The sequence below is a fragment of the Alligator sinensis genome, unplaced genomic scaffold (assembly GCF_000455745.1).
Source record: "Alligator sinensis unplaced genomic scaffold, ASM45574v1 scaffold169_2, whole genome shotgun sequence".
NCBI lineage: Eukaryota > Metazoa > Chordata > Crocodylia > Alligatoridae > Alligator > Alligator sinensis.
Genome location: NW_005842077.1, coordinates 1,285,153 through 1,310,702, shown reverse-complemented (window position 1 = coordinate 1,310,702; position 25,550 = coordinate 1,285,153). Strand labels below are relative to the sequence as shown.

General features: G+C 38.6%; 1 protein-coding gene across 1 annotated transcript in view; it reads right to left on the bottom strand.

Moving 5' to 3' along the window:
- Nucleotides 1-776: 776 nt before the first annotated feature.
- The window catches only part of TTC29 (tetratricopeptide repeat domain 29), a 220,811-nt gene continuing 196,037 nt past the window's right edge, over nucleotides 777-25,550 (bottom strand). Inside the window, exons 11-12 of the mRNA XM_014520005.2 lie at nucleotides 1,359-1,432; nucleotides 777-987 (exon numbers count right to left, since the gene is read on the bottom strand). Coding sequence (XP_014375491.1) covers nucleotides 1,395-1,432 — 38 coding nt within the window. The 3' untranslated portion in view covers nucleotides 777-987; nucleotides 1,359-1,394. The remainder of the gene's footprint in view (nucleotides 988-1,358; nucleotides 1,433-25,550) is intronic.

The following is a 25,550-nucleotide window of genomic DNA, read 5'->3' as shown; positions in this document are numbered from 1 at the left end:
AAGGGATCAGCTGCACAGCATGGGGCAGGAAAGCAGATGTGTTGGGCCAAGCCGCTTGTCACAGATCCCCCATACTGCAGGTTGGATCCAGCCACGGGCCATATGTTGCATATCACTGGTTTAAACCATTAGTTACTTGAATAAGTGAAGGTTACACTTGAAAAGGGAGCTTTGAAAATGTAAAAAAAATATTTCAATAGGAAACATTTGCACTAGTAGATGTACTTATGTTAGCCTATTGTTTAGATTAATGTGTCATTTGTGGGAGTAAGCAGCATTTCTAATGCCTGGCTTCTTTAGGGCTTTCAGCAGAGTTTTGTGACTATGCTTAAGCACAGCTTCAACAAACTTTGTTGTGTCTGAACCTGGCTGGCGCCAAACTGTATTATAACTGAGATCTAAACCATGCGAAAGTGCACCAACCAGGTTGGATCTATTCTAAGTGCATTAGAACTGAGCTGACACGCAGCTGCTAAGCACAGTTGTTAACCTTGGATGAAAGTGCCAGGTAAAAGGGGTCAAGCACTGCATTGACTTTTACTGAAAAAAAGATATGTTGGATTTTAATGTATATTTATCACATGCATTTAGAACCTTACAAGGCGCTGCATGTCTGCAGCTTCCACTTTCATTGTCTCCAGTAGGAGTTAAGGATGCTCAGCAGGACCTCACAGGAGATGCACAGCACATTGGAGGAAAGGGTGTGTAATACGTAAATACAAAGTAACTCACTTTCTTTCATAATCATTCCTTTCATTCTCTATTTTATTTCAACAACACAAGGTATTTAAGATAAAAGCCACTGTGACACATATCGCACATGACACCACTCATGCAAGGACTTCTGATGTCTGGGTGCTTGCAGTGCCAAACTATGCTCCTGTTTAAATTCAAAGCTGAAATTCAAACTTTGGTGTGTGTTGTCTAACGAGGATCTTCTTGATTTCATCAAAAGGATTTGGCAGCTTTTTCTCTACCTGGAATTGTCTGTAATAAAAAATAGCAAATGATATTGCTGTAAGTAAATACAATGTAAGCTTGGAGTTTTATTTTTGGACTCAGCAGCTTGTTAATGGATTTGGTTTTAGCTTGGAGGCTTATGCTCCTAAAATAAAAGTAGATTAACTGATCAGTAGTGAAAATCCAGTTGGATGCTAACAGGAAAAAAGTGTGACTTTGTCAGATTTATACGGTGGGAAAATATTGTATTTGGACAGTGTAAAACTAGAAGCAATACTAGCTACTTATAAAAAAATCAGGTTAAACATAAACAACATCCACTGACACCTACAGAATTTGTGAGACTAGACACTATAGATATGGGCCTATACAGTTTAGAATAGGGGGATATACAGTACCAGAGAAGTTCTTGAACTGGTGTCTTCAGAAGTGGTTCAAAGGGTCTCCAAAACACTTGCCTCTTTAGGAAGTTCTGTTAACAAAAATGTGTATTAGCACTTTAGACAAACAACTTCCATACTAGTCCTTAAGAAAACCTAAAGGCTTATGTGAACAAGCCCCAGTATATTATACAGCCACGGAAGAAAAAAAAAACCTATTAGAAGTTCTTGTATCAAAGAATCGTAGATGTGTAGGCCTAGAGAGAACCTTATCGAGACATACAGGCATACATTATATATATAGGATATTATGATTGCTGTTTGGCAAGTTCTCAGGACAACTTAGTAGCTGGTAGGTCCCACTAGTCTCAACAGGAGCTGCTTAGTGCTGAGCACTTCTTAAAAAGCAGCTATTTCATTATGTGCCTAGCAGAGTTGACCTCTTCAAAGTATGGTCCCTTATATGTATAGCATCATTAGTGTACATGGAAATTTAGAGAAAGAGAGTAAAATACAGGTCCCAATGATGTCAACGCTTAAACTCTCATTGACTTCAGAGAGGACAGGAGTTCACTCAGATTCCAAGAACTGAGAAGCTTATAATGAAAGTGAAATGGATAATATTTGTCTTTCAGATAGCATATTCAATGGGGCAGGGAAGGTATTTTTTATGCATGCGCATGTGTGCTTTACAGTGCAGACAGACAGCTGACACTTAATAAATGGGTACTAAATTGAAAAAAAAGAGACATTGCAACAGGTTTGCTATCTCATGATTGAGAAGAACATTTTTAGAAAAAAAAGAAAGGAAAATTTGAATAGTGAATGGGTGGGGTATGTGGAGGAAAACAGGAAGGAATTAGAGCTGGTTACAAAGCAACATGAAAATGTACATAAGCCAACAGACTCATTTATATCAGTGTCTATAGGTAAAGCAACAAACCAAACCAAACCCAAGGTTAAAAAACAAACCGATCACTAGCATACTCACACTTGCAGTAAATTTGCTACTAATATACTTGAAATACCTAATATAATCAAAGTCAATATATAAAAGAAAATTCAGCAACGGTACTATTGTGTTCACACACATTTGAAACAGCTGTTACCACTGTGTACACTGATTGAGTTCTTACCCCATTGCCCATGCTACACAAAGCCCAAATCTAGGCAACATACTACATTTTCATTACACATGATTCTATTTGTTACAATGTATTTCATATAATTTTGCTCAGTATTAGAAAATATTGCATTGTCTGTCATCTCTATATACAGGTCCTTCAGCATATTCTTTATAAAACTTGTCCATGGTTTGACAGGATATGCTGTGTTGTCAGTTTGGCTTAATCCAAGAGAGGAGACATGACCCATTATTCTCACCTAAAATGACTTGCATTTTAAATGTTTTCAGGTATATAGACTACAGTGGGCAAGACATAAAGATACCTCAGCAAACAATATCACCATCAACAATGCATATCCTATACTTACAGAAGATTCTCAATTTGTTTTCCATGCTAATAAATGGAAATTAATGTAATGCTCTTTTAAAGCAGAGTTGGCCTGCATTTTTAGCTATGTATCCTGAATGGTATAGCTGAAATAGAGGCAGTTGTACTTGGTGGTTTTATGAATATAAAGATTAATGAATTTGTATAATTTGGGCATGCAAAGCATTTTTATCAGGCACATTCCATTTAGAGTAAGCAGTAAACTGTATATAAGGGTTGTGTCAAAGTTTACTGAATAGGGCCCTTGGTAGCTAATGGAACATTTCCCCAACAAATCAAAGGTATTGTTCTATGCTCACATGAATATACAGTAGCCATTACCTTAAATTTAAAACTCACTATGAGCAGCAAACACACTGTGGGGATATGAAGGCCATATTGTATCAGTGGAGTCTGCAGAGAATTTCTTCATATGGCTTTGCCTTGTTGAAATATATGTTGCAGTTGAAAGCTAAAGGGATTACTTTTGAATAGTCATCTCAAAGGTTGATTATATTCGTATATCATTTAGCTGGACCCTGCAGGCTATTATTCCATTAGCTATGCTGGCCCTGCACTGTCAAAAAGTTGATCATATAATGTAAAAAGGCTACATGTTCTTTTATGCTATGAGAAGGGAATCAAAACAGTACAATAATCTTTTAAGAGCATTGTAGACTTATACTGAATGTGGAGTGTATTTAAAATAAATACCTGTAAGTGATTCTGCAAAATGGAAGATAAATTGCCATGCTTGAAATAAATACTTAACTCTGCTTACTCTTTTACTATCTGAATTGGTGCTTGTAATTTCGCTAGGTTAGTAATACCAGTGAAATAACAAGCAGTTATATTTTGGTTAAAGTTTTTTTTTTTTAATGTCACAGAAGCATGTAGCTAGTAATAGGGGCTGTCCTGTTAAACAGTTGGTTTTGATCTAAATATTTGAACCAATTTGCATTTTTAGTGAAAAAATGTTTTCTGATTAAGGTCTCTCTCTGGCATGCACACCCAACCCTTCCTCTTTTGGTGCTTAATAAAAAGGTGCTATTTATCTGCAGAGACTGTCACTTTGTGGATGGTTTAATTTTATTTTACACTAAAGCCTGAATATGGCATGCACTTGAAAGCATCTTACTGTTCCACAGTGTAGAGTAATCATGGAATGTCCCTAGATTCTAACATGGGCAAATGTTTCCATTGGGGAAACCATACAAATGAGAGAAGCTAATGAATCACAATATGTATTAACCCTAGGTATTTGCAAGAACCACATACAGTAAGGACAAATTCTCAGCACCAGAGAGGTTAGGGACTGAGATAGAAAAGGGAAAGGGAGATTACGCAGCTGCATTTCAGAAGAAGTGTGTGGTGAGCATTTACTTTAATGCAGCCAAATCTGCCTGGGCTGCCTTCAGTCTTAGTGAGCAGGCAGAAAAAGGGAAACAATTGAGTCAGCTTTGGTTCAGTTCACTTTCAGATCCTCCTAGGCCAATTTGATGGAAATAAAATAAATAAATAAATAAATGCATACAAGACCCTTAGGGCTTCCAGCCTAGTTAGGAAAGAGCCATTTCTGGTTTTATTACACAAAGTTGTTTAATTTAGATTGTAAAAATGCTTTATTTGGTTCTCTTTTGAGTTTATGTATTACACAAGGCAATGAATGAGTCTTTATGAGTACAGATGGGAGCCTTAAACAGGTTACAGCAGGCATATTGAACAGGTAGGTTTATTTGAATAAAGGCTTAATAGTTGGGGGGAAGTTTATGAATTGGAAGAAGGATTAATTTGATATACTTTTAAATAAAAAGACGCTCGAGAGCATTAAAATTATAAGAAAAATACAATTTTGGGGTTAGGATAGGAAAACTTAATGGGAATACAAATTTGTCTCTACCTGAGTGTTTCTTTTGTTTGGTAATCAGTGTTTAGTAGTCCCTCAGACAAATTTCTCTCTTTCATGCTTGAGGCAGATGTCAGAAATTTGGGTAACTATGGACATTTTTTATGATTTGATATCTTCCAATATAGTATTCATTCTGAAAACTGTACAGCAGAGGATAATATAATAAGATAGAATCTTTGCTGGAGCCACTTGTTGAATACTGAACTCCGTATAGTTTTTTCACATTGGACCGGTGAATACAAATAGACAAGGACAGAAAATTATGAGGTCAGAACAAAATACTCCAGTGCCTCATTTGAAAGTTTGGGATTGATAAAGTCTGGCAGGAATGTTTCCAGTTATTTGTGCAAACATAAGTGAATTCCAGTGATGAAGGTCAATCTTTAACAATACTCTTAGCAGTAGCATCAAGAATAATTACGGGGGTCCCTAATTAGGAAAGTGGTTGGCTTGCTGTTCTTATCTTTGGTTGCCTTAAACCCAAACCCAAACCCAAACCCAAACCCAAACCATTCTTATAAAACTGAAGTACCCATCTCACCTGCGTCCACTCCACTCCCCTCCTCAAGTCTGAAAGAAGTCAGTAAAGGAATTTTTCAGATGCCTTGAATATTTACTAATTCTTTATTATATCAAATTTTCTGCTAGTACAAAGGAGGTAGAAAAATGGCTATGCTGGCTGATTGAGGATTTCCAAACACTGGGCATATCTACATGTGGCCGTATGGTGCCTTTGTTACCGTGCTGTCATTTAGTACTTCCTTTTGGAAGTACTAAAAGATGGCGCAGTAACAGCCTGTACTGTGCTATGCTGGCCACATATGATTATTTTTGGCTGCTATGTTGCTGTAGCAATGCACTACAATGAGGGAGCACGTTGCTTTGGTGACATGGTAGCATCATGGTTTTTGCCAACAGACGCTACAGTACCATAGTGTCTTGTGTAGACACACCCAGTGAGGGGTAATCCCATGAGGTGTCAGGATGCTATTAGGAAATTTCCATTCTATTTTGTCAGAGCACGATGTCATTTCTGGAGTACTCTTGTGCTCTCCCAATGATAGAACAGCCTCATTGGGGGCCTATTCAATCCACAATACCTGTGAGCAGACCCAAAGACCACTCAAAATTATGGTGAACACCAAATTGACCTTTGGCTTGTCTCAGGATTAGGTGAAGAGGGAACATAAGGTGGCATAACATCACTTTTGCTCCCTTCATTGATGCTGAGCACAGATTGACCACACCTTAAGATTCTGTATATCAGAAAGATACTTAAAGAAATCCTGATCTTAAAGTAGCTTGCTCATTGGAATAATAATTTCATTATTTCAAAGAGATTTTTACACAAAGTTTGAAGATAGACATTTCTTTTCTGTTGAACATAAAAATACAGATAGCACATGAAGATAGAATACACTCATTATGTGATGTCTCAGCAGATGTTATATCAGTAATGCATATGTTTAAATGTGAATAAAATATAGACATTAAAAACAGCACTAAAATACTGAGAACTATTCCAGGTTTCAGATGATACAGGTCTCACAGGCCGCATATACATATGTCCCTACGGCGACATAGTGACATGCTACGTTGCCGTATGGTACGCTCTGGTGACATAGCAGTTACGTGGGTCTACATATGATTGTCAGCTACATCACCATAGTGATGTGCACCCCTGGTATAGTGCGCTGCTTTGGTGATGTAGTGGCAAAATCTAACCATGTGCTGCGCGCACGGCGCAGTAACCAACCATACTGCAGATGCCATAGCACGATGCCATAGCAATGTTGCCATATGGTGATATGTAGATGCACTCATAGTGTAACAAACATACTGATGGGGGATTCCCATGTGAACCTTTGTTAACTTACAGATGCTAAGTACATTTCAAAACAAGAAAAGATATATCATGTCACCAATAAATAAAGGACGCACAATAATATGGACTGCTGCTAATTGAAAGTCAGCTTTATGCATTTATTTTGTAACAATGTCTCATTGCTGTTGTAGACTATGGTAAGCCTTAAGTTGCTTAATAGCAAGAAGTATGGCATTTACTTATATTTAGGAACCTACTTAAATCATGGTTTTGTGATTTTCGTGGAAACCATGAAACACACCATGAAAAATGACATTGGCTGTGATTTCCCAGGAAATCAACCAAAAAAAGGAAAAAATGTAATAAAAAATAAAATGCTGGCTCCCCAGTGGGAGCCAATAGTCCTTGCTGTCATTGCGGCCTGGCCTCTCAGCCCCCCCCAGGAAGGTAAAGCACCAGCTGACAGGGTGGCATGAAGGGCAGCTGCCAACTCATGCCTCTCCACTAGTCAGCACCAAGGGGCAGCACTGCATGAAGGACAGCCAGTAGTCAAGATAGCTGCTGCCACCTGGTCACTCCAGCCTGAGGCCTCTCCATCAATTAGTGCTGATGGGTAGGGCCTCTCTGCCCATCAGCATCAAGAGGCAGGGCCACCACAAAGTGACTGTGAATTTGGCTCTTTGGGCCACAACCAAGCCATGAAAATTGCTTTCTCTTACTAAAATTTAGGTAGGTTCCTACTTTTATTTTCTTGATAAGAAGAAATCAGAGGAATTAAAGTTAAGAAATCAAAGTATCAAAGAAATTCAGCTGGACAGAGAATTTCAGAAGTGAAAATAATTTGAGGAAGTTCCAAATGACAGGTCCCAAGAAATAGGGTAAAAGTTTGCTTAGAGTTTGGTTAGTGGTTTTAGGCCAGTTAGATCTGGGTAGGGAATAATAAAAGAGATAAACTATTAATTAGAGTAAAACCTATTAGAAACATTTCAATATTTTTAGCCTTATTTAGCAAAAGCTTTTGCTAGTTTACCAGACAATAGGGTCTAAAAATCTGTCCTACTTCAGGAGTTTTGCTCTTCAGTCCTGAACTATGGTTTCTGCAGAATTGTCTACCTGCAGGTATACCCAAGCTGTGATTCTGAAACTTTGATTTGAATCCTGTATAAGAAGTCCTTGTTCCCTGACAGGCTGGCCACCTGATAGAGACTTTTTTTACAACCTTAGGACTTAGCAATATAAGATTAAGTTTTTTTTTCCTTAAGTATTAATAGGGTTGATATTTCTCTGGATTAATGAACATTTTTATATATTTTAATCACCTGCTTGATATGACTTATTTATACTGTTTAGTCATTTATATGTTCTTTGTATTATAATGATACATTTGCTATTAAAATTTATTCACTTTTATGTGTGTAAGAATTTGATTTTTGGTGGGATGGGCCCTTTAAACTTTCCTTGGTTTCCAGAATATTGTTGGGGATCAACACCATGCATTAAACCACTATGGCCTTCCTATTAGCTCATACAAATATTTTACTATGTCTAGGCTTTTATATAACTGTAAACAATTAAAACTCAATATAGTGAGATAGTTCAAAACTAAATGAATGATAGTTCAAAACTACACTTTTTTCTGACAGCACCAAATTAAAGGCCAATATTTTCAAACATCTGAAGTTTTTTGGTGTTAATATCTGGCATCCAATATGATATGTCCTAAAGGAATCTGATTATCAGAATGTGCTGAGCACCGTTTTCTGAAAAATGTGCTCCTCCTCGAGGTGGGGAAGTTCTTAAATGAGTAATTCCAGTCGTCTGGTGAAAATATCAGGAATTCTGCCACTTCGGGCCACTCGTCTAGTTGAACTATTATTCTGTGGTTGACGTTTTAGTCTCTCTCAGGGGTCAGTACTGGTGCCTCTCCTTTTCAACCTGTACATTAATAACTTGCCTGCTACCAGCTCACAAAAAATTCTTTACACTGATGACAGTGCCTTTGCTACCCAAGCTCATGACTTTTCAAATGTGGAACTCACACTTGATGGAGACATGAGATTGATGCCAGAGTCCTACCTAAAATGAGTGCCTTAAACCAAATATCCTAAAGACTGTCTCAAGTGTTTTCCATCTGCACAATGCCAGTGCTAATCATGAACTCACTATCACCTTAAATGGTCAGCCTCTAATTCAAATTCAATACCCGCCCATTCTATCTTGGAGTCCCCCTTGACCAGACTTTAACTTATAACTCACATCTCCAGAAACCTGCTTTAATCTGCTTTATATTTTAAACTAGAACTACTTTAAACATCAAAACAAGGAATAACCTACTTGCCAAACTTGCAGGCTCCACTTGGGGTACCACGTTACATTCATTTGCTCTTGCACTGTGTTATTCAGTTGTGGAATACTGTGCCCCTGAACGGGCTTGTTCATTACATAGCAAATTAGTGGACAGGACACCCCACTGCATGTTACAATGCATCTTGTGTCAAGCACATTGCACCCCATTCCACTCCCGTGGTTACTAGTCCTCAGTAACATTGCTGCCCCCATCTCCGCTGCACAAATGCTGAAGTAAACTTACTAGCCAGGCTCCGTAATAATCCTACACTGCCAGTGCATTGGGACATATTCCACCCACCAATAACACAGCTCCCCTCAAGACATCTAATGTGGTCCACCCTTTCAAAACCCTTTGACTTTTTCTTACTTACTTGATGGCATGAAGAATGGGCAGCACAAGCACCAATCAATCACATCATCTCTGACCCTACAGTCAGCCAACCAGGATTTAACTGACCATGCCATTATTGGGCACTCCTCAACCATTTTTTAACTGGACAGGGTCACTGTGCATCAAACCTATATCAATGGGGGCTTCATGATGACAACAAATGCCTTTGAGGACAATATAAAACCAGGTCCTACACTGTTGACTTATGTCCATTTACTATGCTATCTGGTAGTTTTCAAGCTCTTCATACTGGTGATGACATTGCCTTAAGATGGCTGAAACAATATGCCAAAACCACATACGCTAAATAAATAGTAATTCTTTTAAGCATTTCACATTACTGTCATTAGTAGGCTGACTTTCAAATATAGTAAAAGCCTGTTGTGATTTAAAATATCCTAGATTTTAACTTTTTTTTTTATAGCACTAAGTGGATACCAAATGCTCTCTGCAACCTTATTGAGAGTTTCCTATTTTGCAGATTTTTTTTCTATCACTGCCTTCTGAAGAGTGGCTGTGTTGTTTGTTATTTTTTCTATCACTGCCTTCTGAAGAGTGGCTTTGTTGTTTGTTCCCTTCCTGCTCTACTAGGATTATATGTAGCCATACTTTTTGATGGTGGAGACTCCTCTATTGCAGCATCTCTTGGTGGTTCACAAACAGGTTATCACCTGAGTGTTTGGAGGCCACCATAAATTAGCTTTCTGCCTGGGCAATCGCCTTCTAAGATTTTAGCCAAAAGTATTTTGTGGATACAGAAACTGAAGCCAGAGGGGCAGAGAAAATCCAGCAATGCATCTGGTACAAAAAGAGGATGCCAGGGGATTTTTCATGAGGCTAATTTTAGCTTTATACCTTTTAAGGATTCTTACACATGATAACATCCTATCAGGCTAAGAAGATGTAGGTGAAGCAGGTGTTGAAAACCATGTTTTCAAAGCAGGGGAAGATTCCCTATTATTGTGTCTTATAATAGGATCCATTCCCCTGTAACAGAGTTCCAGAGGGGAAGAAAATCACCCTCTGAAGTTGCTGAAGTATTCCTCTTGAGATCTGTGCATTGCTTCCCCACTCCTCTGTGGAAGAAGTCTTCCTCACAGCAGCATCCCCAAGAGTCCAGTACAGGCATTTTGTGGATAGAGGCAGGTAGGTGGATGTTCAGTATCCTTTAATGGGCCCCATGGAGGCAAAAAGGGCATACACCCAAATTTGTAGTACTTTTCCATCAAACCTCACCACAGTGGAGATTCCCTCAAGATAGTTCTGGTACAGCAACTAAGTGTGGAAGCCTTAATAGCAGAGCACCAATAGTAATATGCTATCAGAAAACCAAACTGCCTGAGGTTTGTTGGCAGGCCAAGCTTCCTATTCCACGTGGGAGAAACACTAGATTAGAGGCTTTTTCCTTTGAATGTGAACTTGTAGTGATTTCCTCCCTGGCTTATTTTCCCACTGGACTGAAGCATCAGATTCAGTGCTCTTAATTAGAGAGCCCATTGAAAAATATACTTACTATTACAAAGAGTATTTGGGGGTGTCTTTTTTAGGTATTTGAATTTAATATGGCTGCTTAGGTATATCATAATCACTGCTTAAGTGCACTAATAGGATAGAGTGAGGATGCTTGCAATAGCCCATCTTTTCCCCTTTCTGTGGATAACTAGAGGACTCCATCCAGTCAATCCAGTTCACCTTTTGAGAAATAGATTCACATGAAAAAAAGATTACACTGAAAAATGGAAATGGATTTTCTGTTTTATTAGCAGGTAGCATATCACTTGTGGCCTACTTTAGAAAGTTACAGGATGATAGAGATTTTTAGGAATATATGAGAAGAAGCTTGAATTTAAAAATAAATGTTTTACCAAAAATATTTCAGGTCAGGCCTTCAAATGGAATAACTAGGCACAAGGCCATCAGAGTCAATGGAGTTATGTCAGATGAGGATCTGACATTCCTCCTTTTAAACTGCAACTAAATAATTAACTTTATACATGTATGACTCCAATAATTTACATTTACTTTGGCTTGTGCAAAATAAATCACGTTGTTTTGCTCAAGAAACATGGCATCTTAGAAATACCCAGCATACTCATGAATTTAAAATGCTTCCTTACCTAGGTCTCATGCTGTGGTGAAGGTGCAATAAGAACCTATACAGAATTGTCTCAGACTGTCAAATATTTAATCAGACCAGCAGAGACAAGATAATGCCTTGAGCCTTAGAGAAGGGGAAAGGGAGAAGACATCTGACTGGTCTATGGCCTTTCTGCTGGTTCAAACTCATACGGAGACTCTGCTTGAGTAGGGAAGGAGACAGAAGAAGTAGGTTTTTCTGCCTTACTTCTGCCACTGGTTAGGTTCTGTGAGTAGAGACTTGACTATTTTTCCTCCCCTCCCTGCATATTAAGCCATCAGAACATACAATGCCTTTCCTATTACGGTTGCTATCCCATCCTCTGTTCTACCACAGAATATTTCCAAGATGCTGTTATCTAACCAGATTCTGGGATCAGGAAGGAATTTTTTGGTGGCATGACAGAATGGGAGCTGGGAGGGATTCTTATCTTTCAGTCCTCTAGGCCCCTCCTGGCCTGAATGTGTGACTGGTCCAAACTCAAGCTAGCACTAACACTGATCAACATTTGCGTGGCTCACAGTGTAAGAACAGAGCCCTAACATCACAGGTAAGTAAATGCATAATGCGTTTACCCTTCCTTTTCAAATCCATCTTCATGTCTGTTTTCAACTCTTGTGCATATTGAGGAAACTATGTGGGCACCCCCATCATGAAGCTCACAAGGCAAAGCCTAATTAATGTTTCTTTCTGTTATTTTAAAATATGCCTGCTCTTGCTTAGAGGTTTGAGAGTCTCCTAGCCAAGACTGGTGCCCCAGAAATAGGGATATCTCTCATGTGCACACATCTTACAAATTCTCTCTCTCTCTCATTTGCGGAGTCCCAATCTGATCCTGCATCTGCAAACTCATTTATTAAAAATAAAGTTGGCAATATTACTCTGGCTTCTCCTAGGCCTGGTTTAGATTTACCAAATGCCAAAGTATGCCCTTGCTAACAAGAATATTTCATGAACTACACAATATTTACCAATCAAAATGCCAACTCATCACAGGGCTGCTTCCAAACTGAGTGGTGTTTCTTTGTGCTGAGCTCTGCAGATTGCTTCAGTGCACAGCCATGCCAATGCACTCAGCAAACAGAAGTATCTTTTACATACATCTTACACAAACACATAAACGTAATATATACAAAGGGAGTGAGGTGGCTCACATGCAAACCGGTTAGGTAGAGTATGGTGAGTTAGCAATCTTGGAAAGGTTTATCTACCCAACTCAAGCTCTCTGGTGAACTTCTAGCTGTGGCTCTATTTAATTCTTAATCTATTATTCTCTATTTAAATTCTGGCTGCTTTGGAGACCTGTTGTAATGCAGCAGTTAAAAAATATCCACATGTACTCACAGTCATCCCCAAGGACCACTAACTTGACACGTAGGCCATGACAGCTCAGCTTGGACTAGTAAGAAACCTAATCCAGGGTTTCCATCATGTCAGCTGTTGCCTTTCTTTCATTACACTTTGACTCAGCCCCAAATGGATTCAGCTTTATAAAGTCAGAAAAAGAGGAAGGAAAGCAATTTATTCATGTTTCAGTAGTGCTCACTGAAGACATGAAATTTCTCTAAAAATGCAAATGATTTTGTGCCACACAAGTGAAACTGGGCAGCTAAAGCTCTTAGAGGAAGGCTCTTTCCCAGGGCTAATGTTTTTATACCTAGTGATTGAATAAATCGATCCCTTTATTATAACATCTCCTTCACTCTCCGGTTCCCCTGGAAGAATGTAACCAAAGGTACTAAAGCATCATTTTTACCACTAAGACAATTGATTATGCTTGTTAATTTTGTTTTTAATCCCAGACATATTAAAATAAACACCATAAACACGTGTAGCAGAAATCGATATAGATCTATTCAGCATCAGGTTGGTAAAAACAAGGATTTAGTAAGACTCCAAGATGTAAAATACTAATGCTCAAACTAAGTCCTTACTTATGTAATGTGCCTTTATACAAGCTCAATATAAACCTGAAAGAAACTATTTCAGAAGAGCAGAAATGGTGTACTTGTGCTGCATCAAAAATGACCCTGTAAGACCTCCTTTACTAAGACAGCCGAGATATTTAATGTGAACATATGTTCGTGAAGGATTTCATGTCTTATGTCCAGTCATTCTTGTTAATTCATGGGACAACATACTGCAGATGCGCTTTTTTTATGTTACATAAAGCAAAAAATTACACTTAACAGGTGCAAGGTGGGTCATAAAAAATAAATAAAACTATACTCTTAAAAGCTAGGAAATCACAAAGTGAGGCTATCAGTCATCCTTATTGAGCAAGGAGAGGACAATGGGATATAAAGCTTACACATCTACAAACAGACATTCCTGAAATGCCAGCCTTTGGCCATTATTTCACATTCTCTATGGATCTCCTTCCTCAACCCAATCTTTCTTGTTTAAGGGGAAGCCTCACTTTGCTTTCTGACTACATGCATTTTTTGCCATTAACCTCAATTTACAATGTAATGACCTTAGATATTTGAACTTATCTTTAAGTTTCCCACTCCACCAGTGCATCAAAACAGGGGTCCCTTTTAAATTGTTAGGGCTTTATTTGTGGTTCTTAAAGACATTTGCATTTTTACAAAATTATTTGTCATTCATTTTTATGTTTAGAGTACAATGTAACAAAAATCATTTGTACAAGAGTTAGATTTTAAGGCTAAAGTTTTTCTTAGGGAGAAGCTCATTCACTATTTTTTTTTCTATATAACAAGAGCTATATCTTGAAGTGTTGGCTTGAATGGAGATTTCCAGGTAATGGGCACTTCAAAATTGGACCTATCATGATTTTAATTCAGTCTGTCACAAATAGATATTGTGGGTCACATATTTAAAAAGGCTTCAATCCAGTCTCTACATATTCCTGTTTAAAATTGTGCCTACCCTTTAGTAAGCTTACTTTGAAGCCAGATATTTGGTACACAAAACCACATGCATGTGGTTTCTAAAAACGTACTTGTACAAATAAATGAATAAAGACATATCTCTTGTATATACCAAGACCAGCCTGTTGTATATACCAAGAGGCTGTTGTTATCAAGAGAATGCAAAATTTGAAAGAGATTTCTGAAAAGATGGTAATGTATGTACCAGATATTAATAGAGAGGAATGAAAGAACAGAAGCAACATGTATCTTTTTCTGAACAGAATAGGTTCACCATCTCTTGAAAGGAGTTGGTAGACTTTAAGTAAATCTGTTTTCTTTCTAAAGCATCACCTCATTTGTTAGAGGCAAAGCATGAACTCAGAACTTGATCACTTTTTTCCCAAACTCAGTAGGATCTTGAAGTCAGAAATGAGGAGTAAGCACTGTGAAGAATTACCATCCTAGTTCACTGAAAAGATCATGAAGCCATCGCAACTAGTATGGGTTTGCTCTAACAATGTCTACTAAGTAAACCCACCTTTTGAATCCTACCCATGACTCTTGTCACGTGTGAAAGATTGTGATGACCAGTGGTAAAACTCCTGAAGAAAATAGGCAATGTCTCATTCAGAGAAAGAATCTTCCTTTCCGACTTCAAACATGTCGAAATCCACAATGATTAATATCTTTCCAACAACTACATAAAGAACCATGAGAACTAATCACAAGACATACAGCCAAGTGCCAGCAATGTGCAGAGGTGGGCATCTCAATGGTCAGTTATTTTCAACTTGAAGCAGAACTGAGAGCTGCTTATGCTGCTGCATTTTCTAACCATTTTTATAGATCATCACCAGAAGGACTATATTTGTTAGGACAGATCTAGATGTACAAAGCACAAATGTCATACTATTTGGTTGAATTCTGGCCAGTCTTGATTATTATAGCTTTAGATACAGTATTTAGTGGGAGTTCAGATAGAGAAAACTCAGTAACTTCTCTTAAAACTGGCAGGGGAGTCATTAGTATTGAGATCTCCTTACTAAATTTAGCTGTACTCACAAAGCAGAACTAGATGTCAAGGCCTTCTTACATCTCCTTGACACATTTATATTTGTATTGTTGTTTCTAATAGCAGAAGAGAAGGTAACTGGATGGGAGATCTTCATAGTGACTAATTAAGAAGGCAAGTATACTACAAAAATTCTATTAATTTGCAGTATTGTATAATTCTTTCAACAGCCATCAGTCTTTAAATACTGTTATAACTAAACAAACACTCTTGGTTACTTTGAAATTTGATTCCACACAATTCAAGGGCTTAAAAATAAATAGTAAATGCAGTTGTCGGCATGTAAAGATTTTTCTATGTTTCATAAATGTACTTTAATTTAATAACTTTTAATTTCATAAATGCTGATCACACTTGGAATTATGAAATTACAAAAAGAATCAAAGCCAAGTTTATCATCTTTTTTTCTGGACAAAAAAAATGAATGAATAATGAATAGAATAAAATGTTTAAATAAGATTTTTACTGTCTGAGGAGATACTTGTTTATCCAATTCATAGTTAAACAAATATAAAAAATCTGAGTCTTATTATTGCTAAATTAATAGTTCGAGACTGGACTGAAGACTGACACTGTATCAATGTATACTTCAAATCTCTTCAGTAATACAGGAAGTAGTGGTAGCAATGTCTGCTATTGTTAACACTGCCTGATAGTTCTCATTTTAAAATCCTGTTTTCAAATAGTTATAGTTTTGTCAGACTTTTCCCTACCACATCACCATCCCAGGGTGAATTCTGGAAATCTTTAGCTGCAATTTATGGAATCTTTAGCTAGCAAGGGAAGAAAACATTATTTTGCCCACGTTAAAAACGTTTTGGTGAATTTGCTTTGAAAAACTCTAGTGCTTCCATGTCTTGGAGTAGTGACTTGAAATTTTAGAGAGATTGGGCTTTATGACTTTTTTCATCCCCATGAAAATCTGCCCAATTTGGCCAAGTTACAGGCTCCTATATAACCAGAATTTGTGCATGCTCCATAGCAGGGAGAATAAAAATCAACTATTAAAAAAAATAAAGTCGGATTTTTTTATATAAATATGTTTTTTTTAAATTTAATTGTATTTTTTGTTAAGATGCCTTTAAATAATAAATTTATATAAATATAGTTTTAATTTAAGATATATTAAAAGTTCAAAGATATCATCATGGAATAGGGATTATAACTTCTAATTATATACTGTTTGAGACAATATATTCATATAACCTTTTTAGAAGTTTTATAAATAGGTCACAACAGGCCATGGACTATATTAGGGGCCCAATCTTATGGGGTTCCCAAGGGCTCCTTTATAGATTAGTAAAGATTAAAGAAAACCATGCTACCCAATGGGACTCAGTGCTCAGTCAAGAAGATCCCATTAAGCATCTCTATGGTGCTTTGTTTCAGTTCTCAAACTGCGGATTTGTGTCTCCAGAGATCATAGGCAGACAAGGTTCTTTGGGTAGATGTGATATCTTTTATTAGACCAACTGAATAGTTGGAAAACTTGTTCTTTTCAAGCTTTTGGGCACAAACACACTTCTTCAGTCATAAGGAGAGGTTGTCGTCTCAAGAGATAACATCCTTATTAACAGCAGTATATGGAGATGAGAGATAACTGATGGGTGAAGCCCTACTGTGTTTCTGCAAGTTTGTGTACACCGTAAGGGCTTTTTAGAGAAAGCCCTTACCTTTCTCTGAAAGTGCAAAGTTTCAAGAAGTTAAACGAATAAAGGATATCACACAACAAAGAATGCATTTTTTGCAGAAAACAATGATTAAATTGAGGGTTCCTGACCAGTGATTTAAATTGATTTGATCTAAATCAAATCCACCCTGCTCAGTAGAGACTTGCTAGATTATATCACACTGTACTCCAAAAGAATAGAAGATTTTTGGAGGTGGTCGTCTTTAACCCTGCCTAATTTGCTGAAGTTGGAAGGCGTGTGCAGTGGAAGACACAGGGCTAGAGAAAGGATGGACTAATGGTTAAGGCAACTGAATGCTGCCTTAGACAACTGGATTACATCCCTGCCATTGCCATATAAATCTTATGTAATGTGGTACAAGTCACTTCAACCAAACTTTTTACAGATGGGCATTAATTATATTTCTTTAATTTTCCTTACTTGAGATCCTACTGTCTGATATGCTGAAGTGCTAAGTACTCACAACTGCAAGTAAAGTCATTTGGAGCTGCAATTTGAACACAAATAAAATGTTCAAATATATAATATGCATGCATATGTAGTTATATAGTGCTGCCTACTCTAAAAAAATCAGGTCACAGGTTGAACATCCAACAATAGTAGATACTGTTGACCTTATTCGCTCTGGTCATCAGTTCTGTATCTGTAAAATAGGGATAATAATACCCACTCATCTAACAGAGGAGTTGGGAAAATAATTCATTAATGTGTGTGAGGCACTCACATACCACTGTGATAAGCACCACAGAAAAACCCCATGAGGGAATTAATAATTCTGTCTTCACAGCAGGGTTTGAATAGTGAGCAGTAAATAAGGCCTGGAGCAATGCACAGAACAATGAGCAGAAAACAAAATATTGAAGAACTGCTCATTAGCTGAGCACTGTCCATTCTGCACATGGAATGAAGCAGAGAGTCTTTGGCAAAACAGTGGCCACAGGGTGGTCATGTAATTAAGGAGTGTAGCATCATACACACATGAAATGTGGTCAAATTAAGGTTGCAAGGTTCTGTTATTTCTTAACTTTTGACTGCTTGACTTGGTAACCTTAATAATATTCTTTTAACATAGGCTCTAAAATATCCAGACAGCCTATTTGGGTTTCTTGCATTCAGTGCATGCTTTGGACACTAATCAGCCCTTTGTTACCTGGAAAGTAGTTTAATCTTAATTCTTTTAATGCTTCGCCCTTACATTTTGTTGCTGGGTTGTTCTAGTTTCTCCATAAAGCAGATCTTTCATTGAGATTGAACCACATGGAGCAATAAAATGAGGTACTGTAATATTATCCAATTTGGCACTAGTTAGCTAGTCTAGTACAGAATTCACAACAAACTAATGATACGATAAGGGGTTTGTTCAAAGATATCCTTTATGTTTTCTTCCTCTCAGCTATGCCCAATACCTCTCACAGCTGAGAACTGGGGTTTGTCTCTTTCCTCTTCCCCTTCTTTTACTTTTAGTATGTTGTCAATACCGAGTCTCTCTCCTATTTAAGAGTATTGCTAATGCAGCTCTCATATCATCAAATTTACTTTGTCAGTGTTCTACTTGACACTCTTTTAGCTTCTTATGTATCATCAAGCGTGGTCATTGATCATATGGGCTGAATGAGTCAACTGGCTAAGACCAGGAGGGGAGTAATTTTAACACCACAGATGGTGATAAAGTACAATGACTCGGTCTATCATTTCTAAAATGCTAGATCACTGTGGAGACCCAGGAACTGGATTAGGGGACATAAATTGTAGCCAATTCAGTCACAAAACTGGTAGCTGGAATTGAAAGCCTAATTTTGCTCTTAGTTACATCTGTATAAATTTGGATTAATTTCACTGACTGTAATGGAGTGACTCAAATGGATGCTGGTGCAACAGAGTAGAATTTGTCCCTTACTTACTATAACAGGCTAAGTAAAACTAATCACATAGAACAATAATGAAATAAGAGACTGAAATCCTGTCTCAGAAGAGACTTAGAAGGAATTGAAACAACAAAAATTCATATTATCCTAGTTGCAGTAAGCCTGAAGAAACCATTTTAGAAGTAATTTAAACAACTCTAGTCAACTTTGTGAACATCACTGTATCTGGGCCAAGAAAGTCAAGATGAACTTGAGCTTCACTCTTTCTTAACTTGAAGTTGGATAGGATGCAAACTTTTAAAGAAATGAAAAACTCAGACCACTTACATTGCTATAAAAGAGAAATCATATTATTTTACCTGTTATTGCATTACCTTTCCTCACTATAATAAGTCTTTGCTTTTCAAGAGCTTTTTATTATACCATTTTACATGATCTGGCAGCAAAGTCATAATCCTGTGATTATGACAAAATATTGTTCTTGCCAGGTAAATTTTGAGATTTTAAAGATGCCAAGTTTTATACAGAAGTGACAGTGCTAAGTATTATTGTCAAATTATATTCAATATGATGCTACCAATGGAGGACCAGATGGGAGAGCAGATGGGTATTTGAAAGCCGTATTTTAAATAAATATTTTTGATAATTAACAAAAATGGCAAAGGAAAATAAAGCAGCATGAAAAAAATTCTGTACTACAAGAGCTCCTCTTTAAAGTGTAAAACACATTGTCTTTTCATTGGACTTAAACTACTAGTCACATGCAATATAATACACCAGTAGTTCCCAAATTGTGGTCTGTAGCACACTATTGGTCTAGAAAGCCATGTCAATTGGTCTACAAATTGCACTGGAGCCTGCTAACATTTTAGTTAAAAGACAGCTGGAAAGAAAACATGGTACAAGCAGTTCTCGACTTACAACGTTTCGAGTTACAATGTTTCACACTTACAACATTTATAAATTGACACCCTGTTTCAATTTTATGTCATCAGTTTTGACTTTACAACGCTTGATCCAATGCAACGCCACGCCAGCAGACAAGTTCGCTGCATTGCTCATCTCCCTGGAGAACATGTGTCCAAACTTTCTTGGATACTTTCTTTAAGAAAGCAGACAAGACTCCAGAAAAACTTGCGGCCAAGACTCCTGAGAAGACTCCAGCCAAGAGCCCTTCAACATGTCCAACCAAGAGCCTTTCAAAAAGTCCAGCAAAGTCACTTCAAAGAAGTCCTTCCAAATCAATATAATACATTAATGTAGCTATATTACTCATCTATAATTGATCGAGTACAAAATTCTGGGGTATTTTTGATGAAAATAAGGTATTGGGCCTTGGTTCAGGAACCAATCCTCCATTTATAACATTGTTTCTTATGAGAAAATTGGTTCCAAATTACAATGTTTCAACTTAAGACGCAGTTTTCAGGAACCAATCGTGTCTTAAGTCCAAGGACTGCCTGTAGTCCATAAGACATTTTGAGAGCTGACAGGGAATGTTTTTATAAAAAGATCACGAGCCAATATAATACACCAGCCATATTAAGAATATGCTTGTATTTCTATTTTAAAGATGTAACTTTTCAGAAAAATTCAAAAAGAAAAAGTTTACACAGACCACATACAGAGAAACTATATGCTAGCAGAAGAAATTCCCTTAATAGTTTTTCCCAGCAAGAGCATTCCTTTCACTTCGTAGCTTGCCTTTAACAAGGGAAATCAGTCCAGAAGCCCTGAGTACTTTTACTCCCTATCTGCATTAGCCAGAGACATTACAAGCTATAAGACAAGGCCATGCAAAAGTCTCAGTCACATGAAGAAGGCTTATTTAAGAAGACTGAAGAATTAAAGAAAAATATTGACAAACTGATGCAATGCTGCTTCTTGACAGCCTCTCCAAAAGTGATGACACATGAACCAAAAGGATTGGATTCTCACATTTAATAGAGCTTATTTTCTTATAATTAAAAATATTTCATTTTTTTAATTCATAGTTTAATGCACTTTAGTATTCTGTTGCAGTGCACACAATAATTCAGTTCTTCTGTTCTCTATATTGGCGAGGAGGAGAAAAAACAGAAAAAGAGTGATATGTAGAGAGCAGAAAAGATAGCTCAAATGCAATTGCAGGTACAAGGGGTATACATTGCAGCTGTGTTGGTCTAAGGACATAGGCAGACAAGGTTCTTTGGGTAAATCCAATGTCTTTTATTAGTTGGCCTAATAAGAGATATTGGATTTACTCAAAGAACCTTGTCTGCTCATTGGAGGTAGCATGAGGGACAGGTGCCTCCCGAATCTGGGGGGGGCACCCGCAGAAGCTGCTGATGGCAGCGGCCCTGTTGGGGGGGCACCAGCCCTGCCGACAGCATCAGTGTTGGCCATTACAGGGGGCACCAGCACCGTCAGGGGGGCATCTGCACCCCCGTGTGCCCCTTACCAGTCACCTATGGCAGGTAGGATGGATTTACTGAGACCACTGGTCTTATTTTGTGGTGATTTCATAGATTTCATAGACATCAGGGCTGGAAGGGACCTCGGAAGATCATCGAGTCCAGCCCCCCGCCCAAAGGGCAGGAAGTCAGCTGGGGTCATAGGATCCCAGCAAGATAAGCATCCAGTTTCATCTTGAAGGAAATAATGAATGTCAGTGGAAGAATGCAGCAGTTGAAAGCTTCACCAAAGCTGAAGCTCCCTGGGAATGCAGAAGATGACGGAAGTTGTCAGAGGCCTATAATGTGTCAGGGATGTACTTGGTAGCTGTGTCGGTCTGAAACAAAAAGGAATACAAAAATCTAGAACTCTTGGTTCCAAAATAATACCTTTTATTAGACCAACTGAGAAATCACAAAAAAATAATCTTTTTCTGCAAGCTTTCGGGCTCAAAGGTCCTTTATCAGGCTCTGGGAAAAGTATAGATGGTAACCACTAATGTTGTATTTCAGAGGCCTATAAAGCATTATTGAGTCTGGGGAGACTGGGGAGGAATTTGATAATAGTCTTCAAATACCTGCAGGGCATTTTATAGAGAGGATGAAGATGGGCTTTTCTCTGGCCATAAGGGAGAGGACTATGAACAACAGATTCAAGCTACAGCAGAGGAAATTTACATTGGAGATTAGGAGAAACTTTCTGACTATGAGGGTGGTGAAGCATTGGAACAGGCTATCTTGAGTAGTTGTAGAATCTCCAAGCTGGGAAATTTTCAAAAGCAGTTTGGGCAGACACTTGGCTGGTATGGTTTAGTGAGAGAGAATTCTGCCTTGGGCAGGGAGCTGGACTAGATGACCTCATGAGGTCCCTTCCAGCCCTACTTTCCTTTGATCCTAGAAAAAATGAAATAGATTTCAGCTGCTTTCACTTTGTACCTGGGACAAAGAGTAGTAGTGAAAAAGAAAACTAGTAGGTAATCTTATCCTTCCAATAGCAAATGTTTTTAATTGTTTTCAGTTAACTCAGGCAACGAAGGCTAACTATGAAACTTTCTGAGTGTCACACTCCATATAAAAATTAAACATGAAATATACATTGTTAACCTGGAGCAGATTCTGTTCCAAGATAAGATCCACAAGATGTGGTTGTATTTTCCACAGTGACCCAGAAAGCAGGTAGAGGGAAGGACAGCATGGGAAGAATGTGCTAATGCACACAGAAGTAATAGGTAGGCTAGTTATAGCTGCAGGTATACTTTGATTGCAATTCAGATAATTATTAACATTAGATTAAGTAAAAAATATCTGATTTTAGGTATGGGCAGTAGTGCAGCTACAGACAGACTGTTAAGGTCAGCATTAAGGTATTCAGAAGTGTAAGTTTGTAACGTGTGTGGATCTCTGCCAAGTCTCTCACACCTGCAAACATAAATATAACCTTTTCTTACCTCTCCCCAGTGTTTTCGCTCATTCTTTCTTCCCCCCAGTCAGTTTCCTCACCACCTGTGCCATCACCTTCTAGCCTAGTAACTCCCATCTGGTCATCCTGTATATTCTTAAACATGAACAATTATATCAAGATGTCAGTTTTCATGTGCACATATCTCATTTGTGTAGGCAGCTGCAGCACAAGTACACAAGTTAGGTAGGCCTTGAGAAAAAGTATGTGCATACTGTTTCAAGGTTCAACAGCTTAGTTACACTCTGCCAGTGATTCTCAACTCTTTAGATTCAAGGCAGCCCTCCATAATTTTTCTGGATGTAGTGGCACACCAGTTAAGAACCACTGTTTCAGTGGTATAGCTTATTGGTTCTGTGCCCTGGGCATAGAGGGGTTGAGGAGGGGGGTTGTATCGAGAGTAGAAGGTGGCAGGTGCAGGTGGGGCAGGCAGTCTTATTTGCTACTGCATGGGTTCACCCAGAGGCTCCAGGCACACAGAGGGGAGAGACCTGGGGCAGAGTCCCCTCATGAGCCTCATTCACCCTCTCATAGTTGCCAGTAATCTGCATGTAGATCCTGGCCATAAAAGCCTTAATTTGACAGTGGTGTGGAAGGGTTAACACAATAGCTGTTGCCATACAGCATGGAAAGAGGGGGAGCCAGATTTTAACAGGAAGCCAGGCAGATCTTTGCCCCGTACCCGTTTCTAGAAGAGGGTGTGCTGGGCCGACTAGGAAAGGCTGCAGTATAAGAGCTCCTGCTGCAGCCATGTCCGGGTCCTCCAGTGGCACTGGCTCTGCAGGACCCCATTTGAGAACTACTGCTACATGCACTCGCTGCATTGCCAAATCATTGTGTCATCTTAATGATCCATTAGTATTCAATTCCCACTTAGTACCTAACCTTTTAAATCTAAAATGAATACTAAGTTACTGTGTTTTTAGAGCACTTTATTTAAAGTGTTATTGGGAATTTAAATATAGTGCTTTTAGAATTTTAATTTGGGATTGTAAAAGCTTGTGTTTTACTCAGATTTATCCAGCAGATGATGTTAAATCCTTTTTTACAAGGGTAATTATATAATGAGTTTGATAATGAGTGTATTAGTTTAGTGAGTGAGAGCCATTGATAAACATTTTCACTCTCCCTTCGGCTGTTTTCATTTCTAATGTTAAAAGACTGATGAAGCTCTGAAGTGCAGTAACTCCAAAGTAAATTATTTTAACCTATGAGATTAAGTGCCTGATCTAATGGGGTATGTGAGGTTATTATTCTTAAACACTCATGTAGCAGGCCATTTACCATGAGAGCAGTGACCCAGAATGACTGTTCCACATGCAGAGATACCATGCTTATTTTTGAGTACATGCTTTTGCTGCCATAGCCCACAATAAACACATTAGGGATAAAAAAGGTGTGGGAAAATATGTAACACTACTGACTGCACAGAGTAACTACCAATCAGGGCCGATCTTGTGTGTTCCTTTTGTTTTTTAAGGCTGTCAATCCATCTCAGGAGGGGTCAGCCCACTTGGTTTATTGCTATCCATTTGATGTGATCTGTTGGTTGGATGCTTAAGTCCCTCATATGTCTCACACTGTTGTCTTCCTACCTCAGCCTTGTTCATCCTCTCAACCTGTTGCCAAGTCCTGTCATCTTGTAGACCAGGGATGGCCAACCTGCAGTCCGCGTGCCACAAGTGGCTCAGTGGCAGATAGAGCAGAAAGCAGATAAGGTGGGGGAGCAGATTGGACTGACACTTGGAGAGGCTGCAGAGCTAGTTTGTGGCAGGCCTGCCAAAAAATTTGGTTCCCACTGTTGTAGACGATTTGTGTGGTTCTCCTTCTGTCCTGCCTTGATATATGGCCAGACCATCTTAATCTAGAGTTTTCTGACCTTTACAATGATACTTTTTGTACTCCCAAGTGTGTCCTGATATTGTAATTTTTCACTTTGTCCTTCAGGCTGATTCCCATAATCCATCTCATCATTCTCATTTCTGACCTTTCTAGTATCTTTTTCTTTGTTCTCACAATCCAGGATTCTGCTTCATACGTTATCGTTGTTTTTTTTATTATCTTGTAGTTGACCTTTAGTTTAATTAGCATCTTTTTATCACAGATTACCCTAGATATTTCTCTCCACTTTTTCAGTGCCACACTACTTGTTTTCTGACACACTTTTCGCAAGACTCATTTGTTGTTTATGACATTGCCCAGGTATGTGACTATCTCTGCCTGCATAAGTTGTTGTCCTCTTCTATCTCTAGTTTCAATTCTTTCCCTTCCATTCCTACTACTCAGCACAACTTCCATCTTATGAGTGTTCATGCCAACCCCCCGTCCCCCCTCCCCCTTCCCTATGCCCGTTGGTGTTTCTCAGTTTTATCAGCCATGTTGACCAGGTCATTGGTGTTCTCTCATGTGCCGCGTCACTCTATATCCATCATGATGATGAGGGCTGATCTGTGATATGGTCCAGTTGCTGTTGGGAAAGTAGCCATCTTTCCAAATGGCTGGGGCTGTCTACCCTGGGGGGTGCGCAGGCAGGGTCCGGGGCCCTCCCGTGCGAACTCCGCGCTAACTCACGCGCCGGCAGAGAAGCGTGCCTGTTTGCGCAGCCTGTTCGCGTGGCTCCCTGGGGGGCTGGGCCAAGTAGGGGCCTGGGTGGGGCTTGACCCGGCCCGGCTCCACTCAGCCGCCTCCTCCCACACACACACTAAGGGGTT